Below are 21,903 nucleotides of genomic sequence, written 5' to 3'. Positions count from 1 at the left end.
TCGCATATCTCTATTAGATCCTGCTGCAAAAAGGACAGATTAAGCAATCAGTAGGCAGATGTAATCATGCATGTAGTACTATTGTAGTAGTGCAGTTACTACTCTGATTACTTTTCAGGAGCAGGCTCATCAAGAGCGATTGCAAACTGCCTTAAAAAACTTGCTGGATTTTGTGGAGGAAGCACGGCACACCCCCACTGGTGCTCCCACTCAGCCAAGACTTATAAGAACAAGTTCTAATGGATCTGTTGGTACCTTACATACAGGAAACAATGCAATTTGTGGAATGTCAAGTGTTTCTGCTGAAAAAAATCAAGTTATAAGCCTTCACCAACTGTCAACAATGAAATGCAAAGGTTAGCTCTTAATGTTAATGGAATAGTTTATCAAAGCATGAAATTTCTTCATTTACTCACCCACATGTTTTTCCAAACTTGTATGACTTTCTTCTGTGGGAAACACCAAATAAGAGATATTTAAGATTATTACAAAAAAAAAATATATATTTTGGTCACCGTCTTCATTCACTACATGAACAAGACCATTCAGTTAAATAAAGACTGACATGAGTAAATAATTTGTGAATTTTAATTTTTGGCTGCACGCTTTAATGCTAAAAAACAGGGGTCTCTACCATGCTCCTGGAAAGCAACTGTCCAGCAGAGTTCAGCTCCACTCCTAATCAAACACACCTGTACCAAATAATCAAGTGGTCCTGGGTTACTTGAAAATGACAGACAGGTGTGTTGGAACTAAAGTATGTATGAAGGTAGCTCTCCAGGAACAGGGTTGGGGCTCTATAAATATACATTATTTAGTAAAAAGGTTGTATTGTTTATGTTTTTTGCTTATCTCAGTGTACACAAGTGTTATAATTTTAATAAGATGATTTATTTTGTTTTGACAGATCATTCCCTGGACTGTTTTTTAAAAAACAAGGTAAACTTTGTTTTCAGGAAACAAAATCAACATGAAAGGTCTCCATCCAATTCTTTCTGCTCCCAGAGCATAGTGACCGAACTCCAAAGGGGAGAGAGGAACTTAGACTTCTTCAGGCAGGCCTTGGACGAAGAGTTGTGTTATTGCCAGAAAACTGTGGCCACAAAGAGGTAGTGTACCTAGCTGTGTAAATTCACTCTGTTTTCACTGATCTGTTTTAGCTGTATTCCTTATTCTTCCTTTGGATTCTTAATTTAGATTGTCAGTGTCCTTGAAGAGGAATTTCACAAAATGAAGCAGCTGTCTGGTGGTTGGCTTTGCTATAAAGCTGCAGGTATGGGAATTTGTTGGTTGATAAGCTTCATTGCATTTTGTTAGTAATTGTAATCGCACGTTAAGCTATCCTTCAGCTACTTAAAGTGTTATAATGCAGTGACAAAGTGTTACCTAACAAAAAAAGCAGTATTGTCAGTATTTCACAATGCATTAATTGTTTTCATGTTTTTCATTAGAATGTTGGTTAATCAGAATATGTCAATGTAAAAAATGTCTATTTTCTTTAAAAAACAAGGTGGGTGTGGCCAAAGAAAACTGACTGTGGTGCCACCTGAGTCAGAGGGCTAGACAGCAAAGTCTTTAAAAACAGCATCCAACAATGGCAAGATCACACTCTATATTGTACCGCTACAAGACACGATAGACACTTCGCCACTACCCCCACATGCAGCTGAATTTGAGAAGATGCCCAAATCCATTTGTAAAAAATGTGGAGTTATGATGCCACTTCAAGTTTTGGCTTTGCACATTGAAAATTGTGCATTAGAGTCAGAGAATGCATCTGTAAGTTTTGTTTAAAGGTATAGAATTGCTGATAATTGACTTCTTTAGGCACATTTTCCCATTATATTTTTTTCTTAAACAGGAAGAAAGTCAAGATGAGGACATCATTTATGTCAGTGAGGAAAAAAAGAACAAACCCAACATGGTTTGTTAAAACAAAGCATTTAAAAATATAATAATGTTATTATTTTGAACACATTTAGAGCACATTGGATTTGCTTGTTATAGGAACTATGTCCTGTTTGTGGAAGGTCTTTTCCTGAAGACATGGTTGAATTTCACGCTAGTATCTGTGTAGATAAGTATGTTTAATATCAGTTTACACATACATACTTTCAGGGATGGGCAGTATTTCAAATACATGTATTTGTAAATTCACTCAATTAAATTTGCTTTGTATTTAAATACCTTTTGGAAAAAAATCGAATGTATTTTGCATTTAAACATTTAAACTGAGTATTTTTGAAATTTCAAAATACATAAGGTATCAACCTCCTTATTAGACTGCTGATTTCCTGCGGGGATGGACAGTATTTCAGATACATGTATTTGAAATACTATTTTGTATTTAAATTTAATCTTAGTATTTTTGTATTTAGTATTTTTGTATACTTGTTGATACAGGAAATCAGCAGTCTAATAAAGAGGTTGATTGGCAAAAAGTATTTTATGTATTTTGAAAATACAAAAATTCTAAGATTAAATGTATTTAAATACAAAATAGTATTTTGTATTTCAAATACATGTATTTGAAATGCTGCCCATCCCTGCATGCTTTACTTTTCTTTACATATGTACAGTGCAGAAAAAATGTTGAGTTGTACAAACACTTTACTATCTGTTTATTTTTAAGTTGCTCTGCAGAAATGGAAATGTTTTCAGAGTGGAAAGAGGATGCTGTAGCCGGGCCATCCAACAGCAGAGAAGGTGACCTGGATGCTGTAGCCTTACCATTCAACAGAAGAGATGGTGAGGATTCTGTAGCTGGACCATTCAACAGAAGAGATGGTGAGGATTCTGTAGTTGGACCATTCAACAGAAGAGATGGTGAGGATTCTGTAGCTGGACCATTCAACAGAAGAGATGGTCAGGATGCTGTAGCTGGACCATTCAACAGAAGAGATGGTCAGGATGCTGTAGCTGGACCATTCAACAGAAGAGATGGTGAGGATGCTTTAGCTGGGCCATCCAACAGAAGAGATGGTGAGGATGCTGTAGCTGGACCATTCAACAGGAGAGGTTGTGAGAATGTGGTTGCCGGACCATTCAACAGCAGAGAAGGTAACAAAGATGCAGTAAAAAATGACAATGTTAAGTAGATGAAGACAATCGACACAGTAGCAAGCAGAATGTTTTTTTTTTTTATTATTTACTTTAGATTGGAAGATGATTACCAATCCAAAAGAGGCTGCAAATGTCTTCCGAAAACAACTACTAATTACTGAAGAGCAGGAACAACCCTTGCGTTTCACCTTGGATCTCAGGGAAGACCTGGAGGAGCAGGATAGAGAGATGATTTCTTTGTACAAGCGACCAAATGTCAACTGGGCTAGGCCATTTTCCTGTATGCTCAGAGGTAGGCCCTAATATTTTTTTTCTATAGTTTGGGTCATTACATTGTACTTGTAACACTGGCAAATATAAACTTATAAAAACAAATGCAGTGCTTAGTGTTATCTGCCATTTTATGTCTGTAATTGTCAGTAGTCTGTACATATCCCACTTTCCAAAAAATGTAGTGCACAGTATTAATTTATGTGATGCCTGGTATGTTCACTGAAAAAGCATTGCCAAACTTTCCTATCCATTCAAACAAAAAATTCAAATGCAATTCAATGTTTCAGGGCAATTAAAGGTTTAAAAATATAGAATGCAATAGAGATTTTATTATTATTATTATTATTATTATTTGTGTGTAAACTAACCCCTTGTCATGTTTAAGGTGATGCCGCCACAGGTGAAGGGGTGAGCCGTCACATTCTTAGTACTGCAATCCTAAAACTGACACAAGGCTTCAGGATAAACTTTGGTAAGATGTTATATTTGACACGGTCTGTGAAATACAGGCTAAAGTCTCGTCATCTAATTATGAGATAACGAGTATTAGAATTTGATTTTCAATAATTTCACTATGATTTCGATCTTTGACATGGTCTTACTCAGTCAATATTATAGATATCAAGGTTATGTTTTCACAGAATGTTCTTCATGGTATGTAGGATTATTGTATGTTGAAAGTAATATCACAAAACTTGTGTTTTCAAAGGAAGTGTCACTAATGTTTGATTCCAATGACAATGTTGACATGCACACAAAAATATAACAAATCGATATGAATGTTTTGTTGTATCAGGTTTATAAGTGAACATTTCTAAATTGCCAATTCAGGTGTAGTTCTTGTGTGAGGGGGAAAATACTGAATTTCAATGCTTTCTTCAGCTAACACAGACACAACCTTGTTATTTGAGGGTGAGTCCCAGATCATCTTGTGCCCTCTACATCCCAAATTCTTGTGGAAAGTGACATGTTCCTGATGGCTGGGAGGATGGTTGGTCACTCCTTCATCCATGGTGGTCCTTGTTTGTCAGGGATCAGTCCTGCTGTGATCCATGTTTTACTTGGGCGGCCAGCTGAAACAGCCACAATTCAGCTACAAGACTGCCCAGACCTAGATCATCGTGCAACTATACAGTTGGTATGCGGAGGTTTTCTTTCATGTCATTTGTATGATTTAATTTTTTTTTATTTCAAAATAACTGTTTCCAACAGCTTGAGGGAGATGATGAACTTTCAGATCAGGACAAGAAGGCTGTCCTAGACTTGGCTCTGTCATGGGACCTCCCAGGTGTCACAAACAACAATAGACATTGGCTGTTCAACCGACTTCTGCATCATGCTGTAAGTAATTTTTTATTTTTTTTTCCATCCTGTTCTCCACAATTTTAAAAGTAAATTTGTTTTTGCTTTTTCTAAACAATTTAAATCCATCATTCATAAAATGTTTACAGTTTATTCTAGTTCATTCATTGTATTCTATCTTTTACAGTAGTGTATTTAACAGTAAGTTTACATGTGTGATTATTTGATTTAAAAAGCATCAAATCCACATATTAATAATTACTTGATCATCTATTGTTGATGTTTTACAGGTCCTCAGAAGGACCATTCGTCAAATTAAACAATTCAGACGTGGTTTAAAAGACACAAAAGTTTGGTCACTGCTGCTAGAACGTCCAGATGTTGTCCCTTTGCTCTTCCCCAGAAACTCAGAAGCTGCCTGCTGTGCTCAGGTTTTACATACATTTTTGTTCAGTATTGAATAAAATTACATAAATTTATAAATGTTTAATGTATTTTTAATGTTAATCAGACTGTTCTGGATAATATCATATGGCCTGCTGAGGAAGAAGATGATGATGATGATGATGATACATACCCACTTCACATCAAATGTCGCATTGCAGAGTACCTCCCTTGTTTTATTGAGAGTGGTATGACATATATTCTTTAGGTTGAATTTAGATTTGTTAAAAAAAAAAAAAAAAAAAAGAATACAACAAATGTGTTCACTAGAACTTTTGGTTTTCTGTCTTAGCATGTGTAGGCAAACTTCAGCAACTTGTGAAGTTCTGGGTTGGATGGGAGCTTCCTTCAGCTGGCATGAAGGTTAAAGTGATCTGTGCTGATCATCCAAGATCATCAACATGCTTTCAAATCCTACGACTGCCTGGCCACTACAGTACATTTCAGGAGTTTACTATGGATCTGGAAGCCTGTATTGCAACATGTGATACTGGATTTGGTTTGATCTAAAGGGGACAATCTGTGCCACTTATGAATTAGTGTAAGGTTCCTAGTTTGTAAAACATTCATAATGTGCTAGATTGCAGAGTTCAAATTTTGTTCTACAAACAACCCCACCTGATAAGACTGTTCCACAACAATCATTAATGTTAAATGGCCTAATATGTTTAAAAATACATTCATTTTCATGTCAGTGTTATTATTGTGATTCACATCACATAAATGGGCCAGTTCATCAATTTGCTAATCTTTATCATAAATGTTACTCAGGAAGAAATTGTTCGAAGACAGATCTACAAAGATCCTCACCTGTTTATGCTGTTCTGGCTCAATCATTTAGTAGGCAGTAGCAGAACTGTGAATAGCATATAACATACAACACCTCATTTTCTGGAAGACTCAAGACCTGATGTCCTCCCAGCTCCCACAGCTGATTTGGAGTCAGATTTCCCTCTGTACTTAGAGGGTGATTGTCCCATCCATCGTGAAAGGTGTCCAGATGAGCTTGCAGTCGTGGAATGAACACGTAGTGACAACAGAAGAGATGCATATGCTTTGACGTATCCAGCTGCCCTTCTTCCTCCAACTGATGAAGCACATTGTAGTAGATGTTTGTGACTGCAACCCAGATATCTCTCCAGAGCCTCTCTATTCTGGTAATGTATTAAATGTTTAGTTACAAATGCAATGCACTGAATAATTTGTTAAATGCAGTGGTTCTCAAACTTTTTTGTTGTAAGGCAGGGATGAAGACTTATAATCTGAAAAAAAAAAAAAAAAAATTTAATTAAACCAAAAACATGTTGAATTATACAATGCTTTAACATCAGTTATTTTGGTTGGTGTCCTCATTTTTCTGATGTTTGATAGCACAAAATTTGATAAATTTCTATATTTCATAAAATGCCACAAAAACCGTGGCCCCCCTGGATCCATCCAGCTGTCTTCAGCCATCCTGGTGAACTTTTACCGGTGTGCAATCGAGAGCATCCTGACCAGTTTTATCACAGTCTGGTATGGAAACTGCTCAGTTGCTGACTGCAAAGGGGGGTGAAAACCGTCCAACGCATCACAGGGACACCACTTCCTGCTATTGAGGACATCCAGAGAAAACGCTGTCTATGTCAAGCTTGCAGCATTCTTAAGGACTCCTCTCACCCTGACCATAGACTGTTTAACCTCCTGCCCTCCGGGAGGCGCTTCAGGAGCCTCCGGACAAGGACCAGCAGACTCAGGAATAGCTTTTTCCCTACAGCTCTCTCCTAGTAAAGGGTTGAAGTAAAGGGTGGTTGAAGCCAGATTATTGGTTGCAACATCTAGGTACATGATCTGTGTAACATTCGAAAAATAGGCAGTTTTAGTCTAGAGTGTGTGATTCTGATATCAATACAATATGAAATGGGAAACTCTGCATGGGTAAACCCAGCTAAAGTCTTTTTTTGTGATTCAATATATTCTACATACAATTATTCTGAGTACATTCTGTGACAATGTAATTTGTATATCTTTAACTTTAATTGATTTAGTAAAACAAAGATTAAAATTGTTTAGGAAGCCAATGTCCGGTATTTTCTGTGCAAATTAATAAAATGTAGTCAATAAATTTTATATAATTTCAGTAAATTTGACAGTTCTATATTGAAATCTATCATATAATCTTTAATTTACAGCTATAAACACAAATTACCTATTTTTGTCATTTTTTGGCTATGACTACTCTATTTAATCCAGTAATTAAACAGGGTTACATTTAAAGACCCTGACATTTTTAGGAAGTTGGGTAGTAAAATATGCTTACATACCTTTCTAGAAAAACCATCGATACCCCCGAAGATCACAATGTTGTATCTATTTTTAGAGAAATGTATATAAAGTTAAAACAATACAAAAAAATCAAAGGTCAGATAATAACATTTCTGTTACTGTTTCAAGATTAGCATACCGTATGAGCTTGTGGTTGGTATCAATGTGCATCAATGCTCCTGGGCTGGGCACAGAATATGTCCTACGAACAACACACCCTAACTGTGTCAGCCTAGAAATAATGCCTGCACTATCAACTCGGTGCATGGATGCCCGGATTCTTTCCCACTGCACTCTATGCCCCATAGCCTGCAGCAAACCCTTCATCATTCTATATCCAGCATAAGGGTGTCTGGATTTTACTGTTGACACTAATGCATCCAGCTCCTCATCCAAAACACTACTGTATGTGTCTCTCACTGCCAATCCTATTTCCGACATTCTCCGTTGTATGGTCCTTGTGCTCACTCCTAGCAATTTTGCAATGCAGGGCACTGGTAGAGACATGGCAATTAGATCCCTCAGACGTTCTTCTGGTAACAGTACTCTTGGCCGCCCAACCTTGCCAGATTCAAAGTTCACAGTGTTGTGAGTACACTGTTGGCTGTGGTTAATCTCACCAATAATCTGAATCACCTCTCTGAGTCCCTCCATTACAGCATGTGGAAAATTTTCCTGACTTGAGAGTGCATTTAAAAAAACTAACTCCTGGGTACAGGTAAACTCCAAAAAGTCCAAATCAATTGGTGGTTGATTAAGCAGATGGGACAGCCGAGAATGGAGCCTATCCAATATAGCATCCATCAACACTTCCTTAAGAGACAACAAGAATTACAATGTTAATTATCAGAGATATTAACAGTTTTATTTACTGAATGTAGCGTCAGTTCAGTGGTGTAAGCAGATATATGATCTACACATTTCAACATAAGTGGTATACCAGCCATTATGGTTTTACTACAGTTAAGCCAGTGGTAATTAATAAGCCATAAACCATGGTTAAATGATCGTGAAATCTCTATATTTTTGTCTGTTTGTGCAGTGCATTAAAGTACCATTCCTGCTGCCGCGAGGACGATGCTGAGCCGGAATGACGCAAGTGACGTCTTCCTGGCGTGTTATTGAGCCAATCAGATAATAGAAAACAAAGAGTCAACAAGAATCTCGTTTGATTGGTTACAAGAAATAAGTCCCGCCTTCCCACTCACGCTTGCAAACTCCAGTAAGTGAGAGAATCGTGCCAAAACTGCAAGCGCAGGTAAAAGAAAGACGGTGCAGCGGATATCAGGTTATTGCAGGAAAAGTTTTGCCCTGCGTACGCAACACGTTGTTTACACCTTTGCAACAGCTTTATTTTACACACAGAGACATATTCTTCAGGGTGAATCCGTTTTATTGTTTTTAACACCACTGTTTTTGCTTGCAAATTGCTGTTTACAGACTTGCAAAGCTTTTGGCCGCATTTCAGCGCAAAAAACGTGCCAAAAGTGTAAGCGCGGAAAAAACGTAGGTCAGAAGAATACAGATCATATTTATTTCAAATTAATATGAAGTTGCAGTTTTTCAACACATGATTTACACTTACGAAAACATAGTAAAATGATGCAAGTCCTGTTTTTCTTGAGCGTATAACTTGATTTAACCATTACACACCTTTACAAAACTTATTTTGCGCATGCGAATTTATTTTACGCTTGCAATGTCACGTACACTTTCACAACTATTACCCTGCGCATGCAAATCTTTATGACGTCATTTTACCTTCATATTATTCAGCTTTTTAGAACAAGCAGAAGATATGTCGGTTTCTCTGGTAGAGGGCGGAGCTAATGCGCAAATGGCAATCTCATTGACTGGCGCTCATATTACCGTCCCTGTTTTGATTTCAGCAAATCAGTTCGACCGAACGCAGACAACGGGATTAATATTTATGAACCCAGCAGCTCATCAATCCGTAGTGCATTGTTTATTTTATTTTAGTAGTATCATCTTTTAATAATAATATTATCTATTACAATTATTTTTTTACAGTAAAAATGACCAACAATATCTTAAGCATCACCACCAAACTTAAGTTCAGTTAAAATGACAAATATGCATTCATACATTGTTACCAAATTTTAGTTCTAATCACTAAAGTTCATTCATTAAATAGTGCTTAATTATCATATCAGAATATAATCCCATACGGAAAGGTAATATATTCACATATATGTGAAGCACAGTTAAATATATTGAAATATATTTTGAAAATCTATTTTAAAAATACATATGTTGCGTGTGTGTTACATTTATATTCATGCCTCAAATAACTTTTAATCAATGTGTTTTTGCAGTGCAGCAATGCATTTTGTTTCTACACTATGTTTACCATTTTTAAAGCTATTATATTATATTATATTATATTATATTATATTATATAGATCCTATATTCTAATTCTATTTAGGCCTACTATCAATTTAAACAGTATGTTATCAAGTGTCAGGACAAGTTTATAATTTTATGTACTATGTAAATGCTGTGTAATGTGTTTGATGGGCGTGCACGTTGAACATTCGATGCGCATTTCAACTGTGGAGGGAGTTAACATGGAAACGGGGCGGCAACTCAGCTGACAAGTAGCAAATCTCTCCGTCTCTCACTGTTGTTTTTACTGCTTTCAGGTAAGTTTAGTCCCTAAAATTACACAATTAATACATACAACTTTTCCTGACACTTTCTTACATGTAATTGACACTCTTCTGTTGAATATTTACTTTACAGAAATGGTTCAGTGTCATGGGAATAAGTCCATTAGCATCACAACCGTGAGCTAACAGAGGCTAACTATAAGAGGGAACAAGCTAGCTATAGATTTGAGCTCTTATTTATGAAAGTTTGGGATTTTAATCACATATTTTTTGAGCTCTGATTTTTTTATAGCTTTGTAACTGTTTTGTTGGCAATTTGTTAATGGATGAATTTAAAAAAAGCTAATTAATTTAACCTAAAAGTATGCACTGTTAGGGTTGCCAACCGTTCTGTATAATATGGAATCGTCCTGTATTTAAGGCATCAAAGAAGCATTATGAAAGCTATATGGAATGCAGGTTGTCCCGTATTTAAGGCATATGCCATATAAACACCTAGACCATACGAATACCAAACTCTAAGCTGAAAATTAATTTTTCTTTTTTTGACCAGTGCTTGATTTGTGAGCATAGCCGTTAGAGGGAGGCTTTAAGACTAAGCGGAATCCTCTGTCGGCTGCTCGCTCCCACTTCACAGCGAGCGGGTCTCGCGCTAACCGAGTTAGGTTTTTTTTAACATCCGCGCGTTTCGACTTCAGCTAACGTTAATCAGTTTGGAGAATGCAAACCACGTGATTCCAACATCCAGCCATGCAAGAAAACGTGCATTTTACCTGAGGGAATACGTAATCAATAAGGAAAGTCGTATTTCTTTAATGTAGGTAATGTTGTTAAATACCTAGATGAAACAATTTATATTTAAATAACTTACAGCGTACTCTTAACCTTGAATATCATTCTTAAACAACAAAATGACCAATGAAGTGTCAAGCACCCATAGCAGTCCATTAATTCTATAAGTTATCTTTAATTGAAAAATAAGCATTACCATTTGTACTGTAGTAGGCCTACTGTATAGCTATTACACATAAGCAAACCAGAGTCAGAAAGAGCTTTATTGTAGTGGTTCTTGAAGCACTGACTCCAGTTGCAGTCCACTCTTTGTGAATCTCCCCCAGATTTTTGAATGGGTTTTGTTTCGCAATCCTCTCCAGGGTGCGGTTATCCCTATTGCTTGTACACTTTTTTCTACCACGTCTTTTCCTTCCCTTCGCCTCTCTATTAATGTGCTTGGACACAGAGCGCTGTGAACAGCCAGCCTCTTTTGCAATGACCTTTTTGTGTCTTGCCCTCCTTGTGCAAGGTGTTAATGGTCGTCTTTTGGACAACTGTCAAGTCAGCAGTCTTCCCCATGATTGTGTAGACTACAGAACTAGACTGAGAGACCATTTAAAGGCCTTTGCAGGTGTTTTGAGTTAATTAGCTAATTAGAGTGTGGCACTAGGTGTCTTCAATATTGAACCTTTTCACAATATTCTAATTTTCCAAGATACTGAATTTGGGATTTTCCGTAGTTGTCAGTTATAATCATCAAAATTAAAAGAAATAAACATTTGAAATATATCAGTCCGTGTGTAATGAATGAATATAATATACAAGTTTCACTTTTTGAATGGAATTAGTGAAATAAATCAACTTTTTGATGATATTCTAATTATATGACCAGCATCTGTATTTATCAAGCTGGACCTGTGGAGTGCCTACAACCTCATTCAGATACATGAGGGAACTAAACACTCCTTTGAGGTCATCACCGACCACAGAAACCTTATTCTTCACCCGGTTTCGAATTTACACTCACATACCAACCTGAAAATAACTATCAGAAGGTTGATGCACTGTTGTGACCACTCACCAGATCCAGTCTCCACCGAACCTGAACCAATTCTCCCTCCAGCCATCATCATCAGTCCAATTCTGTGGGCTCTTGATGAGCAGATTGCCATGGCTTCTAGATCAGAACCTGCTCCACCGGGAGGTCCTGAGGGTAAGACATACATACCTTCATCTCTTTGTCTCACTCTCATGAATTCAGTACATACCAGTGATGCGCGGGTTGATCCAAAATGAGCGGGTGCGTGCGGTCACCCGCGGTGAGTCATCCAAAAATATTTTTAATGATATTCGGGTCATGGACGGTCGTGTCGTTTGAAATAAAGATGCCAATTAAACCTTTGTAATTTATATAGTACTAGACACAATTTGAAATACATAGGGCCTACACTTTATTGGCTGATTAACTGGCGTGAAGATGACGCATGAGCTCTGCAGGTAAAGATGGAGGAGGTGGCAAGAGAAAAGGTGAAGACTTAGGGAGTGGAAGCTCTGCAAATACACAAATAGAAAGAGCAAAGTGTGGGAGACATTTGCCGAAATAATGAAAGATGATGACCAAAGTGCTGGCTTTGTCATGTGTTCTTCTTGCGATGCTATTTACACATTGATAGCCACAAAACTGGCACGAACCAACATGGCACGTCACAAGTACAAGCCATCACAGCCGAATAGAGCAGCGTCAGGCCAACCAAGGCCACAAACTATAGATGCCTTTATGCGCACCCTGACCACAGGAAAATTCCTCTTCAAGTGAAGAGTAAATTTGTGGATTATTGCACAGACCTGCGCCCCTTTGATATTGTTTCAGGGGAAGGTTTACGAAAGTGGCCCAGGGTCTCCATCAACATTGGAGCACGTTATGGCTCAGTCAATGCAAAATGGAGTGCTTCCTCATAGGCAGACAGTCTGTGTGATCGAGCTAAAAAACAGGCCATGGTCGAGAAAGAAGCCTTATCCGAGGTTCTGAAGTCAGCGGTGCATGACAATGGAGGGGTTGCAATAACGACTGATATGTGGACTGATGATTTTAACAGAAGGTCCTACACTCTTGACGTGCCATTATATCACATAGGATTGGAAGCTGGCAACCCGTGTTATGTGCACAGTGGAATTCGATTGCACATTGCCCAAAACAGCAATCAACATCCACAAACAGATTAATGAGCAGCTGTGTTCTTACGGGATCTCATTTGATTAAGTGGTGCTCGTGAGTGACCAGGGCTCTAACATTAAAGCTGCCCTAAAAAAATATCACTGGATACCATGTGCAGCCCATGTTCTGAACACAATTCTGAAACATACGTTCAGTTGATCTGACATTTAGGAGTTAACGGAGATGATTGACGCGTACAAGGGCATTGTCAAATATTCTTAAAAAAGCCAGTGCAAGCACAGCTCTCCCACATGGCTTAGTCCAAGAGTGTGAGACTCGTTGGAATAGCAAAATTGACATGCTTAAATCTGTGAGCAAGCAATACAGGGAAATTAATGAGCTACTCGAAAGCAGGGGGGCAGTCAGAGCGCATGGAAAGGCATATATCAAAAAACACGCTCACAACCGTGATAGATTTCTTGGAGCCTTTCAAGAAAGCATCTGAGGAATTGCAGGGAGAGGACTACCCGACACTGCATTTAGTGATTGCTGTGGTTTTACAATCTGAGCGCACACTGCACGAGGCTTCGTGCATTGGCAAGGAGGATCCTCTGCATTCCAGCATCAAGTGCAGCCAGTGAGTGCACATTCAGCTCCGCAGGTCGTGTCATAGAGGCGAGAAGAAACCCTCTCAACCCAGGGACGGTTGATTCAATATTATTTCTACACAGCGCGAGGAAAGCTAAATATAAGTAGGCTAATCTTCTGTTTTAGGCCACCAACGGCACCTTATAGCCCTTTTAAGCCCAAGTTAGGCTTACTGTATCTGATTTAGGTTCCTGTGTTAGTTTTATGGGTATATTTGTGTAGGCTAAACAATGCAGCCTATTTTATTTTCTTATACAAATGCATATTTTGCGTTTATCTTGTATTAGGCTACTTTTTTTTTACCAACAAGTGGCACCCTTTAGCCTTCCTTTTAAGCCCAGGTTAAGTTTACTGTGTGTTTCAGTTTTTCAGTTTTACTTTCATGGGTATTTGTGAACATTTATTTATGGATATTGTAGCCTCAGTCTTTGGCTAAGCCTACCTGTTTTTGTTTGTCTAAAATGTGTTAATAAAGACTTTATTAACATATTCTATGTCTGCATTTTGTGCTTGTGAGAGCTTCAATTGGGCATCCACGTGGCGAAACAAGCCTAAGCCTACTAATACAAGTGGGAAATCGTTATTTACCTTTTGAATGTTGAGCGTTATTAACTTTTGAATAAATGCTGACGCGGGACAAAATGCCCGCTTTCCCAACACGTTGAACTGAGCAACGCCATTGTACCATTTTAATAGGCTACTTTAAACGCATATATCTCAGTAATGTCAGTTTTAAGTATTTTCTGAGAGGGGGCGGGATTTTTTTGTTGGGAAAGGTCGGGGGAGATACGCAGACTTCGATTCGACTGGATAAACACATGCAGCATCTTAATTGTTAAGAAAATTAAAAAAATAAATGAATAAATCAGCCTTTATTACATAGCACTAGGCTATATCATACAGCATTCAGAAAAAGAACAGTTTGCGCTCCTAAGGGCTTTCACACACTCTCAGTTGACCTGCTGATGAATTCTTCAAGCAGGGTCGAAACATAAACATCGCATTCATCAATAATATGCATCTAGACAGCTGAAATGGAAAATGATGGGCCGCCAGTTTTGGATGGGCCAGACCAGTTGTGGGTGGGCCTTAAATTAAAAAAACACTAAATAAAAAAAAATAAAAAAAGTTATCCACTCACTGCTTAACCTAATAAAAAAAATATTGACTAATATAGCCTACTGTTATATTATCTGTGCATATACATAATATAGATTTTAATAGCTTGATGCTCTTTTGTTGCATTGTTAAAAGTTTCGGTGCATAGGACAGACCGCCCGATCGCTCTCCATGGTTCTGACCAAAGAAGAGCGCTCTGGAATCTCCATTACGCATCATACACACCATTACGCATCATACACACCATACCTGGGCTGCATTTTATATAGATAACGTTGTCTCTTAGCGTGCTACGAAGACTCTTAAGGTATAACTTAACAAAAGGTATACTACCACTAAAAGTATATCATTGCTAGGCGTCTTCAGGGCTATCATCCACTCGGGAGGCAGAGGCGCTGAAAGGCAGAGGCGCTGGCGCCCTCCTAGCAATGGCGCTGTTTTTGGGTGTAAAACATGATTTTGACGACTTCATTAAGTTTTGTTTCATAGAAAACTCTTTTTAAAAGACTTTCGTTTTGTATAAATTGTATCTTAATTTTGATCAATGTTTTATCAATGAATTGCCCGTATTTAATAGATAAGAAGCAAATATATAGCAGACAATGTAATAAGGCGCCTGCTTGAAAAATTCAGCTTTGAAAGTCAGCTTTGATTGTTCCTAATAAACTGTTTATCTGCACTCGCAAGTGAATATTAAATTATGTTGTGGGATAATTAAATATATTCAAAATAAAACTACAAACATAAAATTATATACATTTATTTTGTCCTCACATTCTTTCTTGTAGATGTTTTTATAAGAAAACTGAAAGCTTGAAACTTTTAAACGAAAATATTCAAACCAAAACAAATAGGCTACTCTCTAATATATGTAATCCATATGAAATGTGCATTTCTCCCTGGGTGTTCATGGTGAGTCCGCATCGTCAACTTCATCTTTGCAGCGACACAGAAAAAACACCAGTTTATTACTAAACAATTAAATGTCTCCTTGCTAATTTAGACACATTCATAATCATTACTTTAACCGGTTCAGGGTGGGGGGGGCTGTTGAAAAGGGTGGGCCTAGGCCCGTCAGGGCCCACCCATGACGCTGTGCCTGCTACACAGGCTGGATTAATGGATATTATAGGCCAGGGAGGCTGATGGGGGGGCCTTCCTGGCCTATAATATCCATTAATGGCCTTAATATCTCCCCCAGCCTATAATATCCATTAATGGCCTATAATACCCCAGATATACAGTTAGGTCCATATTATATTGGACACAGGCCAAATTTTAGATTTTTTCAGGTATTTACTAAAATATATTCATGCTATAAGTTATATAATGGATATGGTCTGAAAGTGCACACTCTCAGTTTTAATGTGAGGGTATTTACATCCATATTGGAGGAAGGTTTATGAATTACAGGTTCTTGAGAGTAGCCACCCCAACCTTTTTCAAAGGAAACCACAAAGTAGATTGGACAGTTGAATCAAAAGCTTTCATGGACAGGCGTGGGCTATTCCTTCATTATGGTGTCATCAATTAACCAGGTAAAAGGTCTGGAGTTGATTCTAAGTGTGACATTTGCAATTAGAATCTATTGCAGTGAAGCTACATCATGCATTCAAAAGAGCTCTCCATGCAACTTGAACAAATCCGGAATCCCAGAGAGATAGCAGGCAACATTAGGAGTGGCCACTCCAAACAGTTTGGTACATTTTGATGAAAAAGAAAAAAGCGCGCAGTGGTGAGCTCAGCAACATAAAAAAAGCTTGGGACGTCCACTTAGAAGACAACAGTGGTAGCATTATCGCAGGATCCTCTCCATGGTAAAGAAAAACCCTTTCACAACATCCATCCAAGTGAAGGACACACTCCAACAGTAGGCTGCCATTGTCAAAAGGCTTTTAACACAGTAATCCCAGTCAATTTCTGGTAAAATTACCATAACAACTTCACCGTTAAATACACAAATGTGCTGTTCACACAAGCAAAGGCGTTCCGTCTTTTTACCGGTAAGACACAACATTCACACATTATTTCAAAAATAACGGTTAACTTAGTGATGTCAATCATCCACCTGTGGGAAAAAGCGCTTTAGTTTCACTCTGGTTTCAACAGAGTAGGGAGGAGAGGGTTTAGACTCAGCACAATGTCCCATCTTTCAGCAGGCAGTTCGGAGACTTAAGAGCCAGGCTGATGCGAGAAAGATCTGTGACTCCTCTATACCACCTCGGGCAGAAAGTTTCTGGCTCTCCACCAGGATATCCGTCTTTGACTGTCCAGTCAATGTCCATCACAGTCATCTGAGGAAGCTGCCCGTGGGGAAGGGGTACTGTCCACAGAGGTCAAGTCGCCTCCACAGCACCAGACCCATCAGCCCCACCCACAATCACTGGAATTCTAATTACTGTCACCTGCACCAGCTCATTCTCAGCACTATATAAGCACCCTGCTCACCATTCACCAGCACCTTGTCTCAAACACGGATTCGAAGACGCCTTACTCAGCTATTCACCTCTGGGATTTTACTCTTTCTGCAAGATTTCCTCTTCTTCTGTGTCCCCCGTAAAACTGGAAAACTTCAGCCAAGCCTGCACCAGTTCATCTTGAGTCATTACTCAAGTTAAGTTCTTACCCTGTTGATCTGCTGCTACATAATTACCTGCTACAATAATGGGGAAGTCATGGCCCTAGTGGTTAGAGAGTTTGACTCCTAACCCTAAGGTTGTGGGTTTGAGTCGCGGGCCGACAATACCACGACTGAGGTATTCTTGAAGCAAGCCCCACCAAACCCCCAACCACCTCGTGCTCGGTGCAGCATTTAACCATAAGCGTTCTAGCGACACAGTACGAAGTGAAGTATCAAAAGGGGGACTTAAATTGTTTTTTTATCCACTGTACAGTGAATGAAGTTTCTTTTGTTTGCATGGTTTTTTTGTACAACACACCTGAGTCTGCAATTTGATTTACCTGTACAAATAGACAAAATTACATTGAAAATAAACATGAGTTTTAATGGAATTGCAAGCCTAAGAGTGTTATTTAGTCCAGAAACAATATAAATTATGCATAAATGAGACTGCAGTTGACCTTATAAGACGTTGAAAATACGTCCACAATCCACAATGACACACATCTGAACTCAATTTTAACCTTTTAGAGACGTCCTGTGGACGTCAAAATTGGACGTCCAAAAGATGACGGAAAAAGGCATAATAAAAAACTTTTATTCTGGCTCTTCCCAGGGGACGTCATTTCAACGGCCAACAAAGACGTTGAAATAATGTCATTTGGATGTACCTTTGCTCAAGTGGGTAGCAACTGCTATGTAATAAGTAAAAAAAAAAGTTAGCTATTTGTAAAATGTACATGTATATTAATTAATGTTACTTTAGGTAGCGTGCTTTAGTTGTTAAAGGTGCTGTATGTAGGTTTTTTACTAAAGCATAAAAAATACCATAAATATGTTTGCAGATATTTAAGAAAACATTCTAAGTTAAAATACTTTGTTTATCTGCAAAACACAATTGCTACATTCAGTTATTCTCTCTTGAAAATGTGACAAATGCTGTTTTGGTTTGTGAAAACCGTCCACTGCCAGTTAACAATTGTATTTCAGCACCCTAGGTTGCCAGTTGGCGCAAAAAAACAGCATATTTCATTTCATTCATTGTCAAGTGCGCTCGTTCCTGTTGGTATCGTCAATCTGGCAACCTGCCTATGTGTCACGTTCTGAGGAGGAGGGGGCACGCAAGTGAAAAAAAAAAAACCTCCAATATTTTGAATTTGGACTGGCAATACCTACGACAGTGGTTCAACCACTCAGTGTACAATATGCTCCTACATACAGCACCTTTAATATATTTCCCCATTTGACCAATCTGCAGACACATTTTCCTGGACTGTTTTCCAGAGGCTCCAAAAACCTGCAGCTGACTTTGGATGTGGATTCTTTAGAGACAGCCTCTAAAGGAGAAAACTGAGTGCATCTTAGCAACAAAATTTGTGAAAAAAAAATAATATATCGATAATTTCCAAAGTGCAAGCATACAAATTTCACACATTTGTTCATGTCAGTGTTGCTAGTTTAAGAGTAGGAAATCTAGGTTAATACTTTACAATACGTGTGCACTAATAAGCATTAATTCATGCTTAACTAATGCACAGATGATACTGAATTAATGAATAACTCATGATTATCTAAAGCTATTCGTTAATGATTGCCACGTGTATTATCCACTAAATAATCGAGTCAGTCTGGTTAATATATTAGGTCATACATTGCAATTGTTATTAATTAAATATGTGATTATGGATAATTCCCTACTAACTTATTTCTTTAACTAATAGTGTTAATGTAACTGGTTAACTACCACAGTGAGGCAAAAAGCCTCGTATTTCAAACTTCCAGGCCAACAGTTAATAAATATCATTACTACATGATAATTCCTGCATTCAGTTGTGCACATTAATGTGTAAATTTTACTACATTTACTACATGATGAGTTAATGATGAGTGCCTCAACAAGTAAAGTTCAAAAAATAATGATATATTCACAAACCATCAGCTAATGATTAAATGAATGACCATAACTAGAATTGTTTATAAAAGCCATTTATTAAACACATTTATTAAACCAAGATTAAACACTGTTTGTAAAGTGGTACACTTGAAACACTTTACACATGTACAGTGCTTAGACGAGAAACATGTTTGCCCTAACACATTACTACATCTGTCACTACCCACACTGCAACAAAAACCAATGTCTCCTGTAAACATGATGTACTGTAAACAGGCAAATGTAACACTTTTTATTTTAACAGCAAAAAAAAAAAAAAAAAAAAAACTTGTTTTTGTGGTGAACTCCTAACACAGGATTAGTGATGATGAACAGTCTTTTAACAGTCTACCAAAAAAAAAAGGGGACCCAGGCTATGTTTTGTCAGCTAGCCCAGTGAGTCCATCTCATGACTGAGAGGTGTTGCGTAAGTATTTTTAGATCTGTGTTCCTGTTTCCTCTGAGTTTACTCCAAATAGTAGACTTGTACATCAACCAAGTACCCGAGAAAAGAGACATGACAGACAATACTCTCCAGAGATAGCTGTGTGTGGTGACTCCACTATTTGGGGATCCACGAACCACCTGTCTGTGAGTTTACGCTAAAGTGAGTGTCGCCCATAGCAAAGCCTAATTCAAGCCTCCTATATCTCGTCTCCACTTTTGCACTTAAAAAATATGGTTGCCATGTCTGCAGACAATGCTTGCCGGGGGGGAGGCGGGATTGGGGGTACAGAGAGGGGTTCTATGCACAGTGTCGCGCGGTGCTTACATGCTTATGCAAGATGCGGGGTCCGAGTGTCGCGATTGGGGGGTGTGGGGTCGTGCGGTGCAAGGGGGAGGGGGGCCTTTATGCTCCTGAGTAATAGATCCGAAGGAACTCAACACATGTAGCATATGGTTTCTTCTACCAGATGTGAGTGTTGAGCCAAACCTAGACTCCGAATGGAGCAGCCATGGGAGGGCCTACTGCCAGTACTGATAAAAAATACAAAGATGTTGTTTATAATTTAACACATAATAAACGAACCAAGTCTACTAAAAGACATGACAACAACAAAAAATATATATAACGTAGTGGCCTCGCTAATTAGTAAAGGCAAGGCTTCACAAAACACAACAACAACAAAAAAAACCCCCCATTCTCTCAGAGGGTTCATATCCATGCTAGATGTATGCCATATACATATCATCATCAAAATATGTATTAGAATATACTATAAATTGACAAACAGACAATCATTAGTCCTCTGTTTCCATATATGCATCACATAAATAAATGTACAAACGAATATGCTAGATAAAGATGGGGCGCGCGTGGCAGTTACATGATAACAACAATATATAACAATGCGAAATGACAACAGTTGACAAAAACTAGCTTAGTACAGAAGTTGTTGAGTTAAAAAACAAAAAAGTGATTATTAAATACCAGTGGATACTAAGATTAAATCTATCAAGACCACCAATTATCCTAAAATGTGATGGTCAATGATTAGTCCATATTTGAGAGTTTATACAAAACAGGGAGTGACAGCAGTTAAGCATTATTTATGAGCAAATTTTAGTTAACATTATTGTCATATAGAAAAACTTAAATGAGATATTTGAAAAGAACAATTAATCAAATTATGAACACTTTTCAGATAACTTTTATCTGCAACCCAGTTTGCTAATGTCCTAATTCAGTTTCTGGGACTGAACCGCATTTAACCCCGGCAGTCTAATTTCCAGTGACTTTGCAAGATGATGAAACCGTTCTAAAGTGACATCAGGTTGGTGCCAGATGAAGGCCAAATGGGGTGTGACCCTTTCAGCCATAGCAAGAGAACTGATCATTCCAAATCTGTGATTTCTAGAATTATGCATCTTTTACAGTCACTAACTTATTTAAGTCCACCCAAAAACCGGCTGATCATTCACGAAAGATAAAATTTATTTAATGCACAAAAGAGGACTGGATAATGCAGAAAGGAAATCTCAATGGGGCAATCAGCCTCCAACACTGCAGTTTGTAATTTTGCTTTGCCCACTGCTCATGCCCCGCGCCCCAACACGACGCAGTGAACAAACCTCTTGTCAAAAGGCTAGACATAACTTTTACTGAGGGGCATGTTGTGTGAACAGAGAAGAACTGGCCCAAAGTTCACATCAGTTATGAAAGCAAGCTGAAAACACTGAAATAAAAAAAATGGCAGTCCAGATCCTGGTGACAAAGTTTATATATATAAGAAACTCATTACAGTCAGCAAACTGTGGAAGAAACTGGAAGAATGGGCAAAGATCACAGCAGAGCAAAGACTGACTTCAGATGTGCTCATCATTCAAAGTCAAAGTCATTCAGGCTCATTCTTCAAAGCAAAGGTTTTAGTACCCGTTTCTACTAACATTTGACTCTTCTGTCGATGTGCCTTTTAGAGATTTCAAATGTAATTTTTTTGTGCTATACTCAATGCGGTTCTCTAATTTTGATCACAAAGGTTTTTTTTTTTTTTTAAGTGCTTTGGTTATTTTGTAAAACACTGTTCTACTAGCATGGCCACAACTAAAATTCCTTCAAATTCTGAACAAAACACATTTCTGAAAAGAAAAAAATCAATCAAGGTTCATAAATTGCTAGCTATTTTTGATCTCCCA

The 21,903-nt window shown here is 38.0% G+C and overlaps 2 protein-coding genes and 1 long non-coding RNA gene across 3 annotated transcripts; all 3 read left to right on the top strand.

The window, feature by feature from the left end:
* Positions 1 to 666: 666 nt before the first annotated feature.
* Positions 667 to 1,752, top strand: LOC122143869. The gene is made up of 3 exons (XR_006159413.1): positions 667 to 1,109; positions 1,198 to 1,273; positions 1,511 to 1,752. It is a non-coding gene; the product is annotated as an uncharacterized LOC122143869 (long non-coding RNA).
* Positions 1,753 to 1,868: 116 nt separating this feature from the next.
* LOC122143868 (NAC domain-containing protein 82-like) lies at positions 1,869 to 3,808 on the top strand. The gene is made up of 4 exons (XM_042754472.1): positions 1,869 to 1,924; positions 2,008 to 2,081; positions 2,633 to 3,355; positions 3,722 to 3,808. The coding sequence occupies exons 1-3, from the start codon at positions 1,922 to 1,924 to the stop codon at positions 3,096 to 3,098; spliced, it is 543 nt and encodes a 180-aa protein (XP_042610406.1). The 5' UTR covers positions 1,869 to 1,921; the 3' UTR covers positions 3,099 to 3,355; positions 3,722 to 3,808.
* Positions 3,809 to 4,287: 479 nt separating this feature from the next.
* Positions 4,288 to 6,489, top strand: LOC122143862 (G2/M phase-specific E3 ubiquitin-protein ligase-like). Its single transcript, XM_042754466.1, has 5 exons — positions 4,288 to 4,474; positions 4,549 to 4,677; positions 4,929 to 5,069; positions 5,150 to 5,270; positions 5,375 to 6,489. The coding sequence occupies exons 1-5, from the start codon at positions 4,304 to 4,306 to the stop codon at positions 5,590 to 5,592; spliced, it is 780 nt and encodes a 259-aa protein (XP_042610400.1). The 5' UTR covers positions 4,288 to 4,303; the 3' UTR covers positions 5,593 to 6,489.
* Positions 6,490 to 21,903: the final 15,414 nt, after the last annotated feature.

This window comes from Cyprinus carpio, unplaced genomic scaffold, assembly GCF_018340385.1.
Source record: "Cyprinus carpio isolate SPL01 unplaced genomic scaffold, ASM1834038v1 S000006521, whole genome shotgun sequence".
In the NCBI taxonomy this organism is placed as follows: domain Eukaryota; kingdom Metazoa; phylum Chordata; class Actinopteri; order Cypriniformes; family Cyprinidae; genus Cyprinus; species Cyprinus carpio.
Note: the sequence above shows the minus strand (reverse complement) of the source record. Positions and strands in the feature narration are given on the sequence as shown.

What these genes read in the sequence shown, in the direction of transcription:
- LOC122143862 (XM_042754466.1), top strand. Translation starts at nt 4,304, where the DNA reads ATGTTCCTGATGGCTGGGAGGATGGTTGGTCACTCCTTCATCCATGGT. An exon ending in ATCGTGCAACTATACAGTTG is followed by an intron (nt 4,475 to 4,548) that starts GTATGCGGAGGT and finishes TGTTTCCAACAG; the next exon opens with CTTGAGGGAGATGATGAACT. An exon ending in AAGCTGCCTGCTGTGCTCAG is followed by an intron (nt 5,070 to 5,149) that starts GTTTTACATACA and finishes AATGTTAATCAG; the next exon opens with ACTGTTCTGGATAATATCAT.
- LOC122143868 (XM_042754472.1), top strand. An exon ending in GCTAGTATCTGTGTAGATAA is followed by an intron (nt 2,082 to 2,632) that starts GTATGTTTAATA and finishes TTTATTTTTAAG; the next exon opens with TTGCTCTGCAGAAATGGAAA.